The sequence below is a fragment of the Quercus suber genome, unplaced genomic scaffold, assembly GCF_002906115.3.
Source record: "Quercus suber isolate HL8 unplaced genomic scaffold, Cork oak 2.0 scaffold_137, whole genome shotgun sequence".
Classification (NCBI taxonomy): domain Eukaryota; kingdom Viridiplantae; phylum Streptophyta; class Magnoliopsida; order Fagales; family Fagaceae; genus Quercus; species Quercus suber.
This window is the reverse complement of record NW_027069599.1, coordinates 1,209,454-1,229,091: the sequence shown is the minus strand read 5'-3', so window position 1 is coordinate 1,229,091 and position 19,638 is coordinate 1,209,454. Positions and strand designations below refer to the sequence as shown.

At 35.7% G+C, this 19,638-nt stretch overlaps 1 protein-coding gene across 3 annotated transcripts; it reads left to right on the top strand.

Annotated features, from left to right (window-relative positions):
* The first annotated feature begins 8,011 nt into the window (after window positions 1–8,011).
* Window positions 8,012–18,545, top strand: LOC112031746 (proteasome subunit beta type-5). 3 transcript variants are annotated; one of them, XM_065776631.1, is made up of 8 exons: window positions 8,012–8,128; window positions 15,447–15,574; window positions 15,677–15,806; window positions 16,143–16,249; window positions 16,945–17,079; window positions 17,166–17,269; window positions 17,976–18,076; window positions 18,157–18,545. In XM_065776631.1, the coding sequence occupies exons 2-8, from the start codon at window positions 15,458–15,460 to the stop codon at window positions 18,282–18,284; spliced, it is 822 nt and encodes a 273-aa protein (XP_065632703.1). In that variant the 5' UTR covers window positions 8,012–8,128; window positions 15,447–15,457; the 3' UTR covers window positions 18,285–18,545. The 3 variants fall into 3 exon arrangements, with proteins under 3 accessions (XP_065632703.1, XP_023920219.1, XP_023920220.1); XM_024064451.2 differs by lacking the exon at window positions 8,012–8,128 and adding an exon at window positions 14,635–14,760; XM_024064452.2 differs by lacking the exon at window positions 8,012–8,128 and adding an exon at window positions 14,646–14,760 and having other exon boundaries at window positions 15,422–15,574.
* Window positions 18,546–19,638: the final 1,093 nt, after the last annotated feature.

The window sequence follows — 19,638 nt, the reverse complement described above, 5'->3', positions numbered from 1 at the left end:
TATATATGACATATTATCTATGACTTTCAAAGAAAAGATTTGTGAAAGGGTCTTGGCCTATTTGATGTTTTGTCAATGGGTATCATGACATTAATCTAAAATCTAATTGGCATGTACAAGTCAGAAAATTAATAGATGATGAAATTAGGCCAATAACATCCCAAAGAAGCTATGGATGAAGATTAATGTGAGCTTGACAATTAGTAAACCCAGCAACACAAGCACTTATTTTTATTGATTCTTTTGAAGGGATGGACAAAAAACAAAGGTGTTCTTAAGGTAGTATCTGATAAGATGACTGATATTTTGGTAATTAAAAATTAACAAACCTAGCTGCACAATCACATTTATTGATGAATCATTTATATTATTTTGTGAAATTTTTGAAGTAGATTTTCTTTTTATCTATGTACTAATTATTACAAGTAGATATGTTATCTAAGAATAAAAAATCTTATCTCTAATTTGAACCCCATAGAAACTCACAAAGACAAACTTCTCATTTTGAGGTAGAGTTGGCTTCTTGATATGTACAATTTATGTACAGTTGATCATGAATTTATAAATATATAATGAGCATTTCATTGAATTAATGGTTCTTTTTAGGTGTGTGTTTCCAAATTCTTTCAATTTCTTTTTGGTTTTTTTTTTCCTCCAGTTTTACAGTATCTTCTAAATAATATACTTTACAAACTCTAGAATGGTAGTGCACATTTAGCTAGAAAGAGAAAAAAGGAAAAAGAAAAGTTGTGCACATCACTTTTAAGGATTCTAAAATCACATGCTACTGAATGCAAATTAAACTTGAAATGTCATATTTACATTTTTGCACATACCAAATTAAAATTTTCATATTGAGTTTCCACATACTAACTTGATTACTCATATGCATATTAAATTTTTTATTTGATGAATGAATGCTCATGCATTTTGGTAGTATTTGAGAAGAGTACTAAAGATCCATAATAATATCACTTAACAGTTTAATATTGTTATTGTTGGTGTGGTGCTACTTTAAAATTTAAAGTAGTGAGAATGAGAATTTGAATTGTGCATGATGATCTATAGAACATATGGGGTTTGATGGAAGTGAGACCACTCCATAAACATTTTCATGCATGATAGCTTAGTGATTGACTTTGTGTGGATTGTAGAAAGGATTCATGTCTAAGATAGATTTGAGAGCATATTTTTCTTTTTTAACTCTTTGCTTTCTCTTTGCCGATTAAACATTAAGTTTGGGGATATAAAACTTTTTTAAAATATTAAATTCCTATTTTGCAAATTTTAATTTTGAAGTTAGATCAAGAGCTGTACTTATCAAGTTAAAAAAATGATCAAAGAGATTCATATTGGGAAACTAATTCAATTCCAGGTTTTTACATTTTGTGTTAAGTGTGTGCTCAATACTTGAATATTCATTTTCTTATTTGACATGGAAATGTTTTAGATGATGATTTACAAAACACATGCTCATATCTTTTGATTTTCATGATGGGAATGATGGATAGTACGTAATCTAAAGTTTTTGGTGTTATCATTAATTTGAGTTACTAAATTCAACTGTGGATTATTGAAACTAAAGAATATGATTTTATTCTATTGATTGGACATTTTTATGTGGAGGTCTTTGTTATTGTCAAGGAAGTTAATATGTTATTTTCTTTTTCAAGGCATATAAGCTACATTTTTGGGAGATCTAGGGTACCATGGAAAAGAAAGAACACTACCAGGAGTTGAAAACAACTTTATGTTGCTCTTTGGGACCACGATTTAACCTTGCTTTGAGGTTAAAAATGAGATTACATCATACAAAAATACAATTGTATACAGTAATGAAGATTTTCAACCATGAGAAGTGGAAGCATACAAGCATAAACTAATTATTTTTGTATTTATTTGTATATGAGTTTTTGATGCTATGTTATTGCAATTTTAATATGGAAATTGTTATATGAACCTATGGTATAGCCCTCAAAAAAAAACCCCATATATATATATATATATATATATATAATCTAACCCTAACTCTCATTTCTTCAATCTTTAGTACTCAGTCACGCCTCCCTCCCTCATCCGATCTGACACTCCCTCTCCCTCCCTCAGTCCGATCCGACACTCCCTCTCCCTCCCTCAGTCCGATCTGACACTTCCTCACTCCGACACGGCCTCACACTCTCACAGCCCTCACTCATTCCGTCATCATCATTCACTTCTTCTCTCACTCATCCCCTCACCGGTTTGTCGTTCAAGCCGCAAGTAACCCAATAACAAAAATAAATCACCATTTTCTTTATTTTCTTCTTTGTTGTTTAACTTTTTTAGTAATTTTGTTTCAAACATTAGTTTCTAGAAGCTTCGACAGTATGTGTGAAGAGAGATATGCTGTAATTGAATTTACTTGTTGAAGTTATAGTTCTACCTGTTTGTTTATGAGGAAAATGTTATCTGAAAAATGACTTAGTTTCGTTACTTACTAATTTTCCTGTTTGTTTGGTTGTGACTCTTAAAATTACTTACTAATTTTCCGGTTTTTGTTTTAAATTTTTGGATTTTTTTTTTTTTCAGTGTTTCATTAAAATTTGTTTGGAGGTTTTGATTGTGAGGTGGTTCATTGAATTTGTTGTGATGATAATAATGTTTATTTGGGTTTTGGGTGGGTGAGGGTTTGGTTTATGGGTTAAGGTGTTTGTGATGTTATTGGGTTTGTTTTGGTAATTAGGATTGGATTTCATGATAAGTAATACATTGGGGATGTTGAAATCAGTGAAACTAAGTGTGAAATATGATATTGAATTTTTGTACACATATCTTTTACCTGATTCAAGTCTCAAAGCATTATGTTCCCTGTTCCCCTGTTCTTTCCCTTCATATCTGCATAGTTTGTTTAATGGAAGAAATTGTTTTTTGTTTTTTGTGTTTGTTGAGAATGCACATCTTAAAACGGAGATGGAAGACACAAACACAGTCACAAGCAAATCTGGTTCTTGACGATGGGGAGCCAAATGAAGATGATGGGAGTTGTCACAATTGATGGGATTTGTGTTACAATTGTGGAAGATTAAACATTTTGTATTAATTTAGTAGCTTTTTTAATTTCTTAGCCTTGTTGGATTAATTTGTTGGTTTGTAATTATTGCATACTTGTGGGATTTATTTTGTAACTTTTTAATTTTTTGGATTTTTTATACTTATTTCTTGGACTTGTTGTATTTATTTTATTTTTATGTTTAGTTGGTGATTTTAGTTATGATTTTTTTCAACAGGTGATTTATTGATTTATGATTAGTAGCTTATAATTTGGACTGATTTGGCATTTGGGCCACGTTATTTAGACTTGAATTAGAATATGCAGGCTTGAATGTAGGCAAAAATAAATATGGGCTTCAATTCTTTTTTTCTTTTTTTGGTTGGGCTTGGCATTTGGGCCACGTTATCTAGGCTTGAATTAGAATATGCAGGCTTGAATATAGGCAAAAAAAAATTTGGGCTTTAATTCTTTTTTTTTTCGGTTGGGCCACGAATTGGGCCCAATCTCTTAACGGGGCCCAGCGGGGGCGGGTTCAGGCCCCGGCAAAAAAAACCCGGTTACTAAACGGGCTGGGTTCGAGCCACGGGTATTGACCCGCAGGTCGGGTTCGGGTATGAAAAAACCCGTCCCGAACCCAACCCGTTGCCATTCCTACTTCAAGGTTGTTGAATCGGTTTGCTAGACCCAATAATGGAAGAAGAGCAGTTTGCAAGTAGCTTGTAAATTTGGGCTTCTTTATGGAGAGTACGCAATTACTGAGTGGTTGGCTTCATCCCAAGGTCTGGATTTAATTTGGACACTTCACCACCATATCACATGCCTTCAATGTATGCTTTGGTTGAAAGCGGATGTTTAGATATCGCCGAATCGATTACTTCTCCCTCCTCCCTTCATTGATACTAATATATTTGCTGATGTAGTAGCAAAAAATTGATTCGGCAAAAGTGAATATGAAAGGCTTTGTATGCACCTCTCTTACCTTGAGAACAAATCTCAAGTTTGTTGTGCTGAATTTTGTGGTAACGTATTCTGTGAAAAGGACTGGTGGAATTCAATACAAAATTCTGCTGCAAAATATTCTGCTACAAAATATTTTGCCATGAACAGTCTGCCGAAGAACAGCCTGCCGTGAACAGTCTGCCGAAGAACAATCTGGAATTCAATAGGTTCTGTTGTGAACAGCTTGCCGAAGGATCTGTACTTTCTGCCATGAAATTTCTGCGGAGGGACATTTTACACTTTTGGAAAAGTCTGCTAAGGGATACTTTGCGGAGGAAATAGGGATTTGCAATGGTATAGTAATGATGAAAGTTTTCCTTTGACCGCTGTAGCTTCATTTTTTTTTTGTTTCTAGCTTTTGGTTCTTTGAGGAGGGAGTAGAGCTAGAATCACTAGCATAAAAAAAAATTAAATTGATTGAAACCTTGTGAGGGAATGAAGGGATTTTTCTACTGTAAGTGCTAGACCTGAAGGTGGAGGTGGAGAGTGTTTAGAAAGCTTCTAGTGCTTCCTTAAAATAAATGAGAGCAAAAAGTGGTGGAACTCTTGGTTTTGCATGTTTGAATAAGTGGCTTGCCACATGTCTCACATGCATGACAAGGAGAACAAGTGGCATTTAAAGGATAGGAAGAAGTGGCATTTTTGTTGTAGAACTCTATGGTGTTGTAGTGATATTTTGCTACCGTATTTTTGAGGCAATGCCATTAAACTCTACTATGATATTGTGGTATTCTACCACAAAATTCTGTTGCAATATTCTGCTATAGCATTTTGCTCAAGATACTGCTTTGTTTAAATGTTGCTGTGTTTTACCACAAAATTCTGCTACGAAACTGTCCTGCTGTAACATTGCTGGATTCTGCCACAGCACTGTCCTGCTGTAACGTTGCTGTATTCTACCACAGAATTTTGCTACAGTATTGTCTTGCTGTAACATTAATGGATTCTACCACAGTACTATCCTGCTGTAACGTTGCTATATTCTGCCACAGAATTCTGCTACAGCACTATCCTGCTGTAACGTTGCTGTATTCTGCCACAGAATTCTGCTACAGTACTGTCCTGCTGTAGCGTTGCTGTATTCTGCCATAGAATTCTGCTACAGCACTGTCCTACTGTAACATTGTTGTATTCTACCACAGAATTCTGCTACAGTATTGTCCTGCTGTAACACCGCTGTGATATTCCACCATAGAATTCTGCTATGGTACTGTCCTGTGGTAACGTTGTTGCAATGTTCTGCCATAGAATTCTGCTATGGGACTGCTATGATGTTTTGGATACTTTCCTAAGAGTATAGCTTGGAAGGTTTAAGAACATCTACATGTCTTGTTTTGGTAAGGACTTAAAAACATGTTTGCGAGGGAGAAATATCTCATTCTCCCCATCTTGATCCCAACTCCCCAGTGGAATCGCCATTTGTAAGGGGGTGGGCCTGGATTGGGGTATTGGGCAAATTCTTGCCACACTAGGCCCGAGTTATTTCTGGGTTAGGAGTCGGGACTGGCCCAATTGGAGCACACCTTGGCCCAGCTTGTGCGCAAACGTTGAGTCCAAGTTATCCCCTATTTCTGCCGCAGAATACTTTTCTCCAGTTTCTGCCACAGGATTGACGTTTCTGCCGTAGAAGGAACTTTTCTCCGATTTCTGCCATAGGTTTGACTTTTCTGCTGTGCAGCAATACTTTCTGCTATGCAATGAAACTATCTGTTGTGCGAAAAAGCTTTCTGTTTTGCAGTAAAGCTTCCTGTCGTAAAGCCTCCTGCTGTGCAATAGAGCTGTCTGCTGTGCAATAGAGCTCTCTGCTATACATTAAAGTTTTCTACTGTAAAGCCTTCTGTCGTGCAATGAAGCTGTCTGATGTGCTTTAAAGCTGTCTGTCGTACAGTAAAACCTTCGGCAATGTGAATGACTACCATTTTTTACTGCAAAAATACTTTTCCACTTCCTTGGCCTGACTTGTGTGTAAGCCACACCACGTCTGCTAAAGTCTGTTTATAAGCTCACAGCAGGCAGAGTCATTGTTAAGAGGTTATGGCAGACAGACAATATATAGAAAACGTAAAGAAAATGCAGTCACTATTTCTGCCGCAATAAACAAGATAAATAACTTAAAAGGCCTCGCTTTTAAAGAATAACACTTAAACAAAAGATTAGAGTGAGATTAGTAGAGTTAAAAGAATGAGTCTGCCGCACTAACTGTCACCGCAGGACTCTAACCAGGGAAGGGAAAACTGCTCCCTCAACGCAAGTAACTTCAAAGGAGAAATTAATTGCTTTGAGAGGCCAGCCCCAAATGGTATGTGCACGGGTATGAGTCGTTTTTTCCTCCAATAGAGAGCAAGGCTATTGAGGGAAAGAGGGGGTTCACCCATTTGGGTGCATGCTTGCCATAAAACGCTCTGTTTTCTTTCTTTCTTTTGTTCTATATTTTTCTGTTTTATCCTTTCTCTTTGTTTTCTTTCTTAGAATTCTTCCCTTTCTTTTCTTTTTTGCTTTCTTTCTTTCTTCTTTTTCCACCCCTCTTTCTTTCTTTCTTTTTGTTTTCTCATCTTTGTATTCTCATCTTTTTTCCATTCCCCCGTTTTTTCTCCGAATTCCCTCCTCCCCTTTCCTGTACACAGTTACAGGTCTCTTATATAGAGTCTGCTGTGATCGGTTTTACTATTCTAGCCCCTTAATGGCCTTTATCTGATATGGGAGCCTTTTGCCGACCACTTACCTAGTCAATGGTTTTAACTACCACCATTGACCTGTGACTTTCAGACAATGAAGGTTCCTTTTCTACTCATCTAGTGTGTGCCCTCTACCTCTCAGTCTCTCATGGCATGCACCCAATGGTTCTTACCCAGCCTTGCCTCTTTTGGGTGGCATGTCATCCTAGCAGGACTGTGCCCACCGAAAGAGCCTAGGCAAGAAACACAAGAATAGGTTTCCACTCCTCTCCCCATCGCCAGACCGTGCCCTCTCCCATGACCTCACCTTTTCCCATAGTGGCTGGGAATAGGCTGGTGATGTCTGGGTCGTACGCATGCTTTACCTTCTTGATATTTCATACATTTGCCGAGGTCTGAAAATGGGTGCGCATATCCTGCCGTGCGCTTTTTGGCCTTTTCTAGTGTGGATTGTATCTTCAGTAGGCCAACGTTTATGACTTGTCCCTTTCTTTGGAGAGTTGGGCTTTGTTGGATCATTGGGTCTCCCTTTAGTTTGGGTGTTTGCTTCATGGCTTGGCATCTCCTACCACACCGGATTGTTATTCCTGCTGCTTATCTCCATCATGCCGGGCCCTTTTAGGCCTGCCGTGTGTTTTTCTTTTCAGCTTTCACGCCTATCTTTTTTATACAAAAGGATTTGAGCCTTTGTGGGCCAAATGATGATGATTGGATCGAAAGGGTCTTGGGCCCAATTTATTTTCATTTGCCGAAGCCATTCTGCCAGAGAACTGTATCCTGCAGCAGATCTGTATTCTGCAGCAGACTTGTATTCTGTGGCATATTTGCGTTTTGCAACTTACTGGGTTTTCTTCTTCATGGGCTTTTGGATATGGATTCACAAAATTGGGCATCAACATTATGTAGCAACCATAACTTGACATATTGGTTAGGTGTAAAAACTTGGATGCATCTGTGGACTTATTATTTTGAAGAGTGAAATTTTATGTTTATTGTATTTGGTTGATGAGAAAATGCAAGAAAAAAGAAAGGAAAAGTGCAGCTGTTGTAAGGGCAAATTAGTAATTTATAATTAGACAGCGTTTTCCTTCCCCCCCTCTCTCTTGAGTACACTTCCTCATTTTATTTTAAGGCCCAAAACCCAAAAAATAACACTACTAATGAAGTGGACCAAGGCTAATTCTAGCCCATTTTCATTGCGATTCACTGTGGGCCTCTCAAAAGACTTTCCACAACAAACCAAGCCCGGCCCAAGTTCACCCAGACTCTCTCACATACTAACCTGAAGAACAAGAAAACCCCGTCACTTTTTTCCTTCACATTTTATTTTAATCCTCTACATTCTCGCTCAGACTCTCTCTCTCTCTCTCTCTATCTCTCGCTGTGCTTCGTCTTCGTTGTCTTCTTCATCTAGAAAAAAAAGGTAAGAATGTTACAAATATCTCTATTCTCAGTGATTTTAATTTGAAATTTCATAGTGGGGTTTGGTTTTTTTTTTTTTTTTTTAATTTTTAACACAGCATTGATTAGTTCCCACACCAATGGTTTTAGTAGAAAATACAAGAAACAATATTTTAGGTCTCGAAATCTGAGAATTTCTTTTGTGGGTTTTCGTTCTTTTAAGCTTTTAATTGTAATTTAATTTCTGGGTTTGTGAAAATAAGTTGATTTTGTAAACCCACCTTATATTTTTAGCTTGTATGACTTTTTTTTTTTTTTTTTTTATTTTTTTCTAATTCATGTATTATTTATAAAATATTAAGTAATAATACATTTTACACTTATGTCTAGCCCAAAAATGTGTTGAGTCTGACCCCAAAATATGTTGAGTCCGCCCTACACTAGACCCTACTTTTGTGGATTGTGAATTTGATCTAGATTTGAAAATAATATGTTTGAAACTTAAATAAGGTATTCAATAAAATGACATAGTTTAGAATTTACAAGTTTTTGCAGCCTTTTATTTTATATTTAAAATACTATATGCATATGAAAAATCTTCATAAGAATGTAACCATATTTTGTAGGAAATACATTTAACATGCTTAGTTAATATTTCATGATTTTGGCATGATCATAATGGTACGTATTAGTACAAAGAAATTGAGGCTAAAGTTGTTAAATTTTATGGTTTTACAAATAAGTGTTCGACAAGTATTATAATTGAGATATTGGAAGAAATTAATAATTATTTGATGAAAAAGAAACCGGATATTTTAATATTTACATTTATTAGTTTTTAGCATTCAAAAGTTTTAAGTATTAGATTACTACTATAGTCTTATTATTGGAAGTTACCATCTCCTATTTGACTATCTAACAATAATTAATTTACTTTACACATTTACTAGTGGTTAATTAGGTACATATTCCCGTTCAATATTATTTACCCACTTATTAAACAATGCCAAAGTATCCTACATTAATTAAAATTGGGTTTCTACAATTATCTCCCATCTCAACCTTCCATCACAACCTTTTGCTTCTTCTTCTGCTGCTTCGCGGCGGCTTCTGGTTTCTTCATAGTCGTAGTGATGATCTCATTAGAGACGGAGCCATCCTTGTTGATGATAATATCTTTCTCCTTTTGCTTCAAAGTATAGGAAAAGGAAGGTGTCTCAGTGGAGAAAGTATATGTTGTTTCTGGAATACCAAGTCAGCATCTAGTTAGTGTTTCATGGTCCAATTAAAACTTGACATCTGTATAAAAAATGAAAGCTAAGGATACCAGCTCAATTAAATTAAAAGTACATAAATGCCCTTGAAAATTTTCAAACTCCTTCCTCTTAACACGCTTTACCCTTTTGCAAAATCAAAAGATTATCTTCTCTTTCTTTCTCTGTTTCTCTCTAGCACAACAGCACACACCAACTCCTTGCACCTCCATGTACTCTCTCTCTCAAGCTTTGGACTTGAGAGAGAGAGTACATGGAGGTGCAAGGAGCTGAAACTCCTTGCACCTCCATGTACTCTCTCTCTCAAGCTTTGGACTTGAGAGAGAGAGTACATGGAGGTGCAAGGAGCTGGTGTGTGCTGTTGTGCTAGAGAGAAACAGAGAAAGAAAGAGAAGATAATCTTTTGATTTTGCAAAAGGGTAAAGCGTGTTAAGATGAAGGAGTTCGAAAATTTTCAAGGGCATTTCTGTACTTTTAATTTAATTGAGCTGGTATCCTTACCTGTCATTTTTATACAAATGTCAAGTTTTAATTGGACCATGAAACACTAACTAGATGCTGACCTAATATTCCAGAAACAACATATACTTTCTTGTCTCAGTGGAGAGGGAGTTGATGAACTCAGTGAACTTGATGGGTAATCTTTTCCGGTGAAAATGCTGAATTTTCAATTGGGCCGGGCAATGAATTGTGGAGGTGCTTAGGTTGAAGAGAAGAAACAAGGGAAGCCATTGCCATGCACTTGTTAATCAAATCGTTGCTTTAATTAATAGGAGTTAGAGTAGGTGCTGGAGATAAAGTAGAGTCCAACCATGACAAAATTCTTTAGTTAAGATGAAACACATTAAGTTTTTATGGATTCATTAATTATTAAAATAATATATATAAAAATAGTTTACAAATTGTTGATCCCCATTTTTTAACAATATGAAAAGGAGTGGAGAAAGAAAATGGTAAAATAGAGACCATTGAGCCAGAATGGCAGGAATAATGGTCTACAAGCCCACAAGATAAAATGTTGCCTCAAAGAAAGCAAAACGGGCATAGGAAACCCCAAAGGATGAAGTAGTAAGCCCATGGGAATCATAAAAAATAGAAAGAAAGCAAAAAAGGGCTGGAGGAGCCCAAAGTAAGGAAGTAGTAAATGGAATTGATCCAAAGGCCAATAAACCCAAAGGCAAAGGATGTGGTAATTGGGCCAAGGAAGCTCAAAGGATTTAGCAAAAGCCCATGGGAGTGAAAAAGGTAAGAAAGAATGAAATGGGCCAAGAATGCCCAAGGAATGAAATGGGCCAAGGATGCCCAAAGAATGAAATTGGCCAAGGAAGCCTGAAATGTTGAATGGACCGCCCCAGCAGGAATGTTGGGTAGCAAAAACTAAAAGGAATACAATGAGAAATTGGTATGGTAGGCACTACAGCCTGCAAGCCCAGAAGTAATAACAAGGCAAAAGGGATGAATAATGTCGCAGCAGGAACAGTGTAGTGGCGTGGCAGGGGCACCAGCCAGACCACAGACAAAGGATAAAAAAGGGGGACATGGGCCGAACTAAAGAAGAGAAAGCCCACACCCAAGCAGTGTCTAGCTTAAAGAAGAAATGAGATGCAAAGAATGAAGACCCAAAAACTCCTTCACGCCGCAAGAGTTAAACAAACACTAGAGCGTGCAGCAGAATCAGACACACCTAAAAGCAATGCAAACACGTGAAGGCCAAGAAAGCAATGGACATATATGGAAGTAGAGCACACACAAAGCCAAGCACCACCTACTTGTACCCAGCCAATATAAGAGAGGTGGGCCACAGGTCAGAGGTAAGAGAGGGTGTGGTCTAATGGTGGGGAAAAGGGGGAGCCTATTCTAAGGTTCCCGCTCATGTTCTTTTGGGGGAAATGTCTTGCTAGGATGACATCTCATCCAAAAGAGGTAAGCATGAGTTGGAGCCACTAGATTTATGCTATAGAGGTTGGTAAGGGAAAGGATGGGAATGCCAAGGGGAGTAAAAAACAAAAGAAAACCACTTTTGTCTGGGAATGAGGCGTGACACAGCCAACACAATAGTGGTAGTGGCTGGGCAACCAGCAGACTAGTGGGCAATCTTGGAAGGATACTCACAACAGGCCACAAATGGTTGAAGGGGTAAAAATGGTAAATCCTGTCACGGCAAGCAGCATAAAAAAGGCTATAGACGTGCACAGTAAACAACAATAAGAAACAACAGAGGGAAAGAAATAAAGAACACAGAAAACCAAGAGGAAGGAAGAAAAAACTTGAGTGATAGGAGTAAAGGCATGCATCAATAGGCTACCCACTTCTCTCCCTCAATAGCCACTCTCTAACAACTCAAGAATCTAAGATTAAGTCATATGGGTTCATTTTCCAAAGTGAGTAACTTCTATAACAGGATCCTTCTTTGAGGTTACCCACATTGGGGATTGGTTCCCTTTTGGACTCGAGTCTGCCAAAGGGTCAAGTCCACTCCTCAGTAGACTATTCCTCTTTTACTCTTCCATGATTGACTAAAGATTAACATGACATCTTGTTACTAATTTATTCCTGCTATAATCACGTATTAACACTTCTTCCTTTTGTGGAACTGTTCATGTATTATTGTTGTCAGCAAAGGAAAATATTTTAATTAAAGTATTTTAGTTGTTTTGCTATATTGCATTTTTCCTGCTATAACACTTGTAACAGCTATTCCTACCATAGGCATGTGAGCACACTCAAGATTCTTGCAGAACGTGTCAACACAAGAAGGGCCCAACTTGTGCACAAGCTGGCCTAAGATGTGTTTCAGTTAGGCCAGTCCCAACTCTCCTACCCTAGACTCATAGAGCCGTGACACAGCAAGATCAATCCAGCCCAAGATGCAAAAAAGGCCCACCACACAAATATTTTTAATTTAATAATAAGCATTGCACAATAAATAAAATCTTGCAAAAGCTATTGGAAAAAAAAGTTATGAAAATTGAGCTAACGTCTCCAAAATGAAAAATTAAAAAAATAAGCAATAAACATTGTTTAGGCTGGTGGGAAGTTCTCTCTCTAATGGGTCCCAAGGAGAAGATTTTTTCGTGGAAAATTTGAAGAGTTTTTGTTTAATTTCATTTTTAACCTCATTTCTTATTTAGGCAATTGTTGGTGCATTTTACTTGCTGCACACCGTTCACATAATTCAATTTTTGAATTGTATTGTATCTTCTACTTTTTTTTCTTTTTCTTTTTTTTTAAGAGATAGTTTCAAAGTTTCCACTTTTAATGATTACTTTTTATCATATTGTGACAATTGTTGATGATAGCCTATTGTGACAATTGTTAGGTAGCGACGCTTTTTACCCTTGCAATAAAAAAGTGTCACAATAGACCATTTTTATCTAAGCAACACTTACGGTTTTTGGAAACGTTTTTAAGATGCCATAGAAAACTTGATTTTTTGTAGTGCAAGGCACCAATTGATTTTGATGGAGTTTAGCAATTAGTATTTGGTGTAGACGGAGATTAAATCTTAGATATCTTGTTTGAGAATAAAAATCTTTACTAGTTAAGCTAACTAGAGCTCACAACTGAAATCGTGTATTGAATTCACAATTTTAGTTCTAAAACTGAAATGTGTGTATATTGTGTGTAATAGGGTAGTGTGTAAGGTAGTGGGTATTACACACTTCCCTTATTATTATTATTATTATTATTATTTTTGGATTAAGAACTATATATCTAATTAGAATATGAGTATTTTTCTTATCCCAAAAAAAAAAATAGGGGAAATATTTTGACAATTTTTAAAGTGATAACTAACTTTATCAATGCTCTTAATATATAGAGAGAAATAATGTAATATAAAAATAATAATATTGAGCCTAGCCCTAAGGAGAAAACAAGTTGTTAAAAAAAAATGTTAAAATACAAAACTCACTTTCTATGTTTCACCAAAATTCATTTCAGCCCTCTATTTTTGTTTTCGCTCATTTCAATTATCTAAAATTTAAATTTATTCATTAAGGCCTCTCCGTCAACTTTTTTTCAATATATTTTTTTAAAATGGAAAATATTTTTCAATCATTAATTAGATTTTTTTAACTTAAACATTTTGAAGAAAAAATTAAAAAATTTGGACAATTAACCACAACATTTAACAAAAGTTGATGGAGATGCCTTAATTGAATAAACTTGAAGTTTATGGAACTAAAATGAACGAAATTAAAGTTAGAAGAGTAAAATGAATTATGAGGGTAGAATTCATTTCACTTTGGGACTGAAATGAACGAAATCAAACATTAGTACTAGAGTTATCTAGATCTATAGTAGAATTAGTAATATAATTTTATCTGGGGGTAGAATTATACGAAGAGTAAAATTAATGCAAGGCANTCAATAATTTTATGGACAGACTAATTTCACATCCTACTTAGGTGTTAAATACATGTATTCTAGACTTATTGTTTTGATAAGTGAAATTTTGTGTAATTTGTTTGGTTGATGAAAGAATGCAAGAAAAGGAAAGCAAAAGTGTGGTTGTCAAAAAGGCAAATTAGTGATTTATCCTTATCCCATGTTCTCTCTTCTCTCTCTCTTCTCTCTCTCTCTCTCTCTCATTTTTCCTTAAGACCAAAATCTTCATAAAAAGGCCCAAAACCCAAAAAAAAAAAAAAAAAAACACTACTAATGATGTGAATAATATCATTTTTACATGGGTCCACCTAGTAATGACACTAACTTGTTATGTATCTCGCTCTCTCTCTCAATTTTTCCTTAAGACCAACAATCTTCATAAAAAGGCCCAAAACCCAAAAAAATAAAAATACTACTAATGATATGAATAACATCATTTTTACATGAGTTCACCTAGCAATGACACTAAACTTGTTATGTGGCTACCATAACTTGACATATTGGTTAGGTGTAAAAAATTGGATGCATCTGTAGACTTATTATTTTGAAGAGTGAAATTTTATGTGAACTGTGTTTGGTTGATGAGAAAATGCAAGAAAAAAGAAAGGAAAAGTGCAGCCGTTGTAAGGGCAAATTAGTAATTTACAATTAGAAGACGTTTTCCTTCCCCCATCTCTCTTGAGTACACTTCCTCATTTTATTTTAAGGCCCAAAACCCAAAAAATAACACTACTAATGAAGTGGACCAAGCCTAATTCTAGCCCATTTTCATTGCGATTCAATTGGGCCTCTCAAAAGACTTTCCACAACAAACCAAGCCCGGCCCAAGTTCACCCAGACGCTCTCACATACTAACCTGAAGAACAAGAAAACCCCGTCACTTTTTTCCTTCACATTTTATTTTAATCCTCTACATTCTCGCTCAGACTCTCTCTCTCTCTCTCTCTCTCTGTGCTTCGTCTTCGTTGTCTTCTTCATCAAGAAAAAAAAGGTAAGAATGTTACAAATATCTCTATTCTCAGTGATTTTAATTTGAAATTTCATAGTGGGTTTTTTATAAACACAGCTTTGATTAGTTCCCACAACATTGGTTTTAGTAGAAAATATAAGAAACAATATTTTAGGTCTCGAATCTGAGAATTTCTTTTGTGGGTTTTCGTTCTTGTAAGTTTTTAGTTGTAATTTAATTCTGGGTTTGTGAAAATACATTGATTTAGTAAACCCACCTTATATTTTAGCCTGTATGATTTTTTTGTTTTTTTTTTTTGGTTAACAGTATTTTTTTTTTTTTATAGAAAAAAGAAAAAGAAAAAACATTTATTGTTTAGTTTGGGGAATGCTCTATTGCTATGGAAGTTGCTTAAGCTTTGATTTTTTTTTTTTTCCTAATATTCTGATTTGACTGATTGCTTTTACAACAACAAACCCCACCAATAATGGGTTTGGGTTAGCTTAACTGGTAAAGTAAAATCTCTTGTTGTTGAATAAGAGATCTGGGTTTGAATCCCGTTTGGTGCATTGCTGGTGGAGCGGACGCCATAGTTTCAAATCTATTTGTGTTTATCAATAAACTAACCCCACCAGTAGATCTTATGGTGTTTGTATTATGTGTATTTATTTCTCATTTTAAATTTAAATGTACTGATTTGTAGGGTAAAAAATTATTACTTGTCACAGTTTACAAAATCATGAAGCTTGATACTAGTGGTCTTGAATCAACTGCACCGCTCTTTGGGTCTTCGAGCAGTGAGCTTGTTGATGAGATTTCTGCTGCCCCATCCTTTGCGCTTCCTAATACTATCAATGTCAGTTCAAATGTTGTTTTGTTTTTACTCTGATTTCCTATTCACATGAGAGAAAAGTAGAAGTTTTATTGGCTGAATATTGACTTTTTTTTCCTGTTTCAGTTTGATGGATTCCAAAAAGAGGCTATACAGATGGTGAAGCCAGCAAAGGGAACCACCACACTTGCATTCATATTCAAAGAGGGTGTCATGGTTGCTGCTGATTCTCGAGCTAGCATGGGAGGCTATATCTGTAAGTTATTTCTGTTCTTTCTTTTTTCTATCTTGCAATTGCATATAATTATATATGGGTTTTGGATTTTGTACATATCAAGTTTCTTTGTAGAAACTAGACTTGTTGATGATGATCATGTTTATGTATGTATTTACACACAAACATGCTCACACTTGGCTTGGTATTAGAAATTTTCCTTTGTTAGTTTAACTGGAGTAGCCTGTATGTGTTCCTTTTTGAGATAATTAACCAATTAATGTTGTAAGTAACAGTAATCGTAGTGTTCAATTGCATTGCCTAAAGTGGATGTGAAATGGCATGTTGCATTTACTCTTTCCTTCCTTATCTTATCAGCATCACAGTCTGTAAAGAAAATCATTGAAATCAATCCTTACATGCTTGGCACTATGGCTGGAGGAGCTGCTGACTGTCAGTTTTGGCACAGAAATCTGGGCATTAAGGTAATTTAAAAAACGTTTATGCTGTTTTCCCCAGATTTAGAATGTATTTTTTCAGGCATGTTGGCTACAATTAATTTTGAGTCAGTGAGTGTATAACGATTATGATATGTTAGTATTGTTAGCTTTATGCTGTCTACTCTGTAGTGTTGATGTTATAAGGAAAAGTCCAATGTGTTAAGCGAACCTTTTTAGTATAGTGAATGTGAAGTCTCAATGCTTTGTATATACATTAGGCGGCTAGAAATTGGTGTAGTGGTGGTGGTTTCTACATACTGGGTTATCTTGACTAAAAAAAAAAATTACTTATTTCATTATGACACTTATTCCTTAGTTCTTTTTGAAGATGGATAATTGAAATGGTTAATAATAATCCCTCCCAAAATGGAAAAAGAGTTTGATTTGTTAAATAGTCACTTCTAACTTGACTGTTTATGCAAAGCCAGTTAGGCATTTTACTTAAATATTTAAGTGGTGGCTAACCCAATACCCAATGAAGAGACCATAGCCTAACCATAGAAAATAGTTTGAGCCCCTGGCATGCCCTGTTGTGAATATGTCATCACAGGCAGTGCCCACTTTTTTAGTATATGGAACTTTTTTTTTTGATAAGTAGTATATGGAACCTTTAAAACCCAATATTATGTGTTTTCCTTCTGTTGTCACTTCCTAATTGACACTTTCTTGGCATTATTTAGTGCCGATTGCACGAATTGGCAAACAAGCGCAGAATTTCAGTTACAGGGGCATCAAAGCTGTTGGCAAACATTCTGTACTCTTACCGTGGAATGGGTCTGTCTGTTGGGACCATGATTGCTGGATGGGATGAGACGGTAAAGACATATGACTGTATCATGTCATGTTATCACATTTTCTTTTTATCAGACTCTTGTAATTTGTATTTTCTATGGGGTTGTAGGGTCCTGGACTATACTATGTGGACAGTGAAGGAGGAAGGCTCAAAGGAACACGATTTTCAGTTGGATCTGGTTCACCCTATGCTTATGGTGTCCTGGACAATGGGTGTGTGCTCTTTCCCATTATTTTACATTGCCTAATGTCTGCTTGAAATTTGTTGAAGGAAACAATGATGTTGCTTTATTTTGACCTTATTTCATATGAAATTGATTGGAAGTAGGTAGTATTACTTACCTTGAAATATCAGATATAAGAGCAAACAATTAAAACATATATTACTAAGGGAAAAAAATATAAAATAAAGGAGTGGGAAAATCCTTTCCTTTGGACTTGAATTTTGCTTTTGGGCACCCAGACTTGCTCCTCCCAACTCCTCCTCCCTGCTTTTTGCCCAGGTTTATGGATGTATGGGAGGACTGAATTGTGGGCTAAGTATTGAAATTTGAAAGAGTTCCTAGAATTTGTAATTGCGGGCAAGAATTTAGGTGCTTTGTTTTTAAATATTCTGCACTCTATCAATTTATACAGCATACAATGTACAGGATGCATGAGAATGGTGGTGTAAGTTTGTCAGGCCAGCCTCACTCATTTTGTGTATGCAAGTTTGTCAATTTGTACTTGTATGACTTCCATAAGCATAGGAGCATAGTCCATGTGTTTTGAGTCAAATTGAGCCCTGCTTTTTTCTTTCCCCCCTTTCCCCGCCCCCCTTCTTTTTCCATTAGCTTGCAGTTTGTGCCAGATTTATTTCTGAGTCAAATGTACTTATTTGTATTTTCTGTTTTCTATGGGGCTCTGCTGCTTACAACAGCTACCGGTATGATATGTCAATTGAAGAAGCTGCAGAATTGGCTAGAAGGTCTATTTATCATGCAACATTCCGTGATGGTGCCAGTGGTGGAGTTGCAAGCGGTACTCTCTCTTTCTCTCTCTCTTTCTGAACACCACACATCCATGATCACAGTATAATTTGAACTTGTTCTTTTTATCAGTTTATTATGTGGGACCTGATGGATGGAAAAAGCTCTCTGGTGATGATGTTGGAGAACTTCATTACCACTACTATCCAGTTATGCCAAGTACAGTGGAACATGAAATGGTTGAAGTAGCTGGGGCATAAGGCTCTTGCTGAACTTGGACTCTGCTATAGATGTTCTCTCCTTTAAGAAATGGATTCCAAGACATGCTTCCGAGGCCTAAAATCCTTTAAGCACATGCATTTCCAGTTGGTCTTTGAAACAATTTATAGATAGATTTGACTTTAAGGTTATCACTTATCAGAGCCCTATGATTCATGGCTGTGTAGTTTTGTTGGGCAGACTATTGTTGCTGATTGTTCAAAAGTTTTAATTAAATTCTATTTGGTTTTAGCATATTTTAATCTCTGTGTGTGTGTGCGCACTTTCATGGCAATACCTAAGAAAAATCTTGCTTTAGCTGCTGCTCTTGTGGGCAATGGAAGACCTCATTTGGTTTGAGAGGTTCTAGTAACAGACTTTATTTGGTTCAGTAACAGTGATATTGTAGAGTTGTTGCCCAAGGTTTATGCTAGTCTCTTTTGGGAAGGAAGGATTGAGTATATAGTATATACCAATAAAATGGAACTTAAAGGAGATGAGGTATACCATTGGCCACTGGTTAATTTAAGTAGCAATGTTTTAAATTCCATTTTGCACCAAATGCATATTCCAGTAAAAAAAAAAGGAAAAAAAAAACTCTCTTTCCATACTGGGATGTTTTGGGCATTTTGCTTATTTTGGCTCGAGCAATTATATTATTTTTTACTCCCCAAATAAATCTGAACATGTACATGTCATTTAAAATTGTTCATTTCAAAAATTTTGATTCTTCTTTTGAAAATATTATAGGAAAGGTATTTGAACTTACTCGGTTGTTATTCTAGATTTTTCCGTAGCATAAACATTATGTATTGAGTCATGACCAATGAGTTAAATGATAAATTATTTTTTAGTTATTATATTTATTTTATAAGTCCAAATTTAGTAAGGATGAGATGTAAAACTCATGTTTTACATCATTCAATAGGAGATTGCCACATTAGTATTTTATTTAAAATTCAATATATCCTACCACTCTTAATAGCATCTCAATAAATTTTCAATTTGGTTAGATATATATATATATATATATATATATATGTGGGTATTAGAATTGATTGAAAATGCAATAAAATCTGCTGCGCAGTAAAACTTTCTGCAATGCAGTAAAGCTTCTTGCTGTGTAGTAAAACTTTCTGTTGTGCTAGTAAGCTTTCTGCTGCGCAATAAAGCTTTCTGCCATGCAGTAAAACCTTTTGTTGTACAATAAAGCTTTTTACACTTTTCTACAACGTGAATGACTACTCTTCTTTTTTACTGCAGAAATACTATTCTACTTCTGCACATAAACAAATCTAAAACCCAAAGAAAATACCAATTAAGCAAATGTTAGTTTACATGGGTTAGTATATTCTC

Bases quoted from the DNA above. Each gene is read 5' to 3' on its own strand.
- LOC112031746 (XM_065776631.1), top strand. From the start codon at position 15,458: ATGAAGCTTGATACTAGTGGTCTTGAATCAACTGCACCGCTCTTTGGG. The intron at 15,575-15,676 runs GTCAGTTCAAAT...TTCCTGTTTCAG, and splicing joins CGCTTCCTAATACTATCAAT to TTTGATGGATTCCAAAAAGA. The intron at 16,250-16,944 runs GTAATTTAAAAA...GGCATTATTTAG, and splicing joins ACAGAAATCTGGGCATTAAG to TGCCGATTGCACGAATTGGC.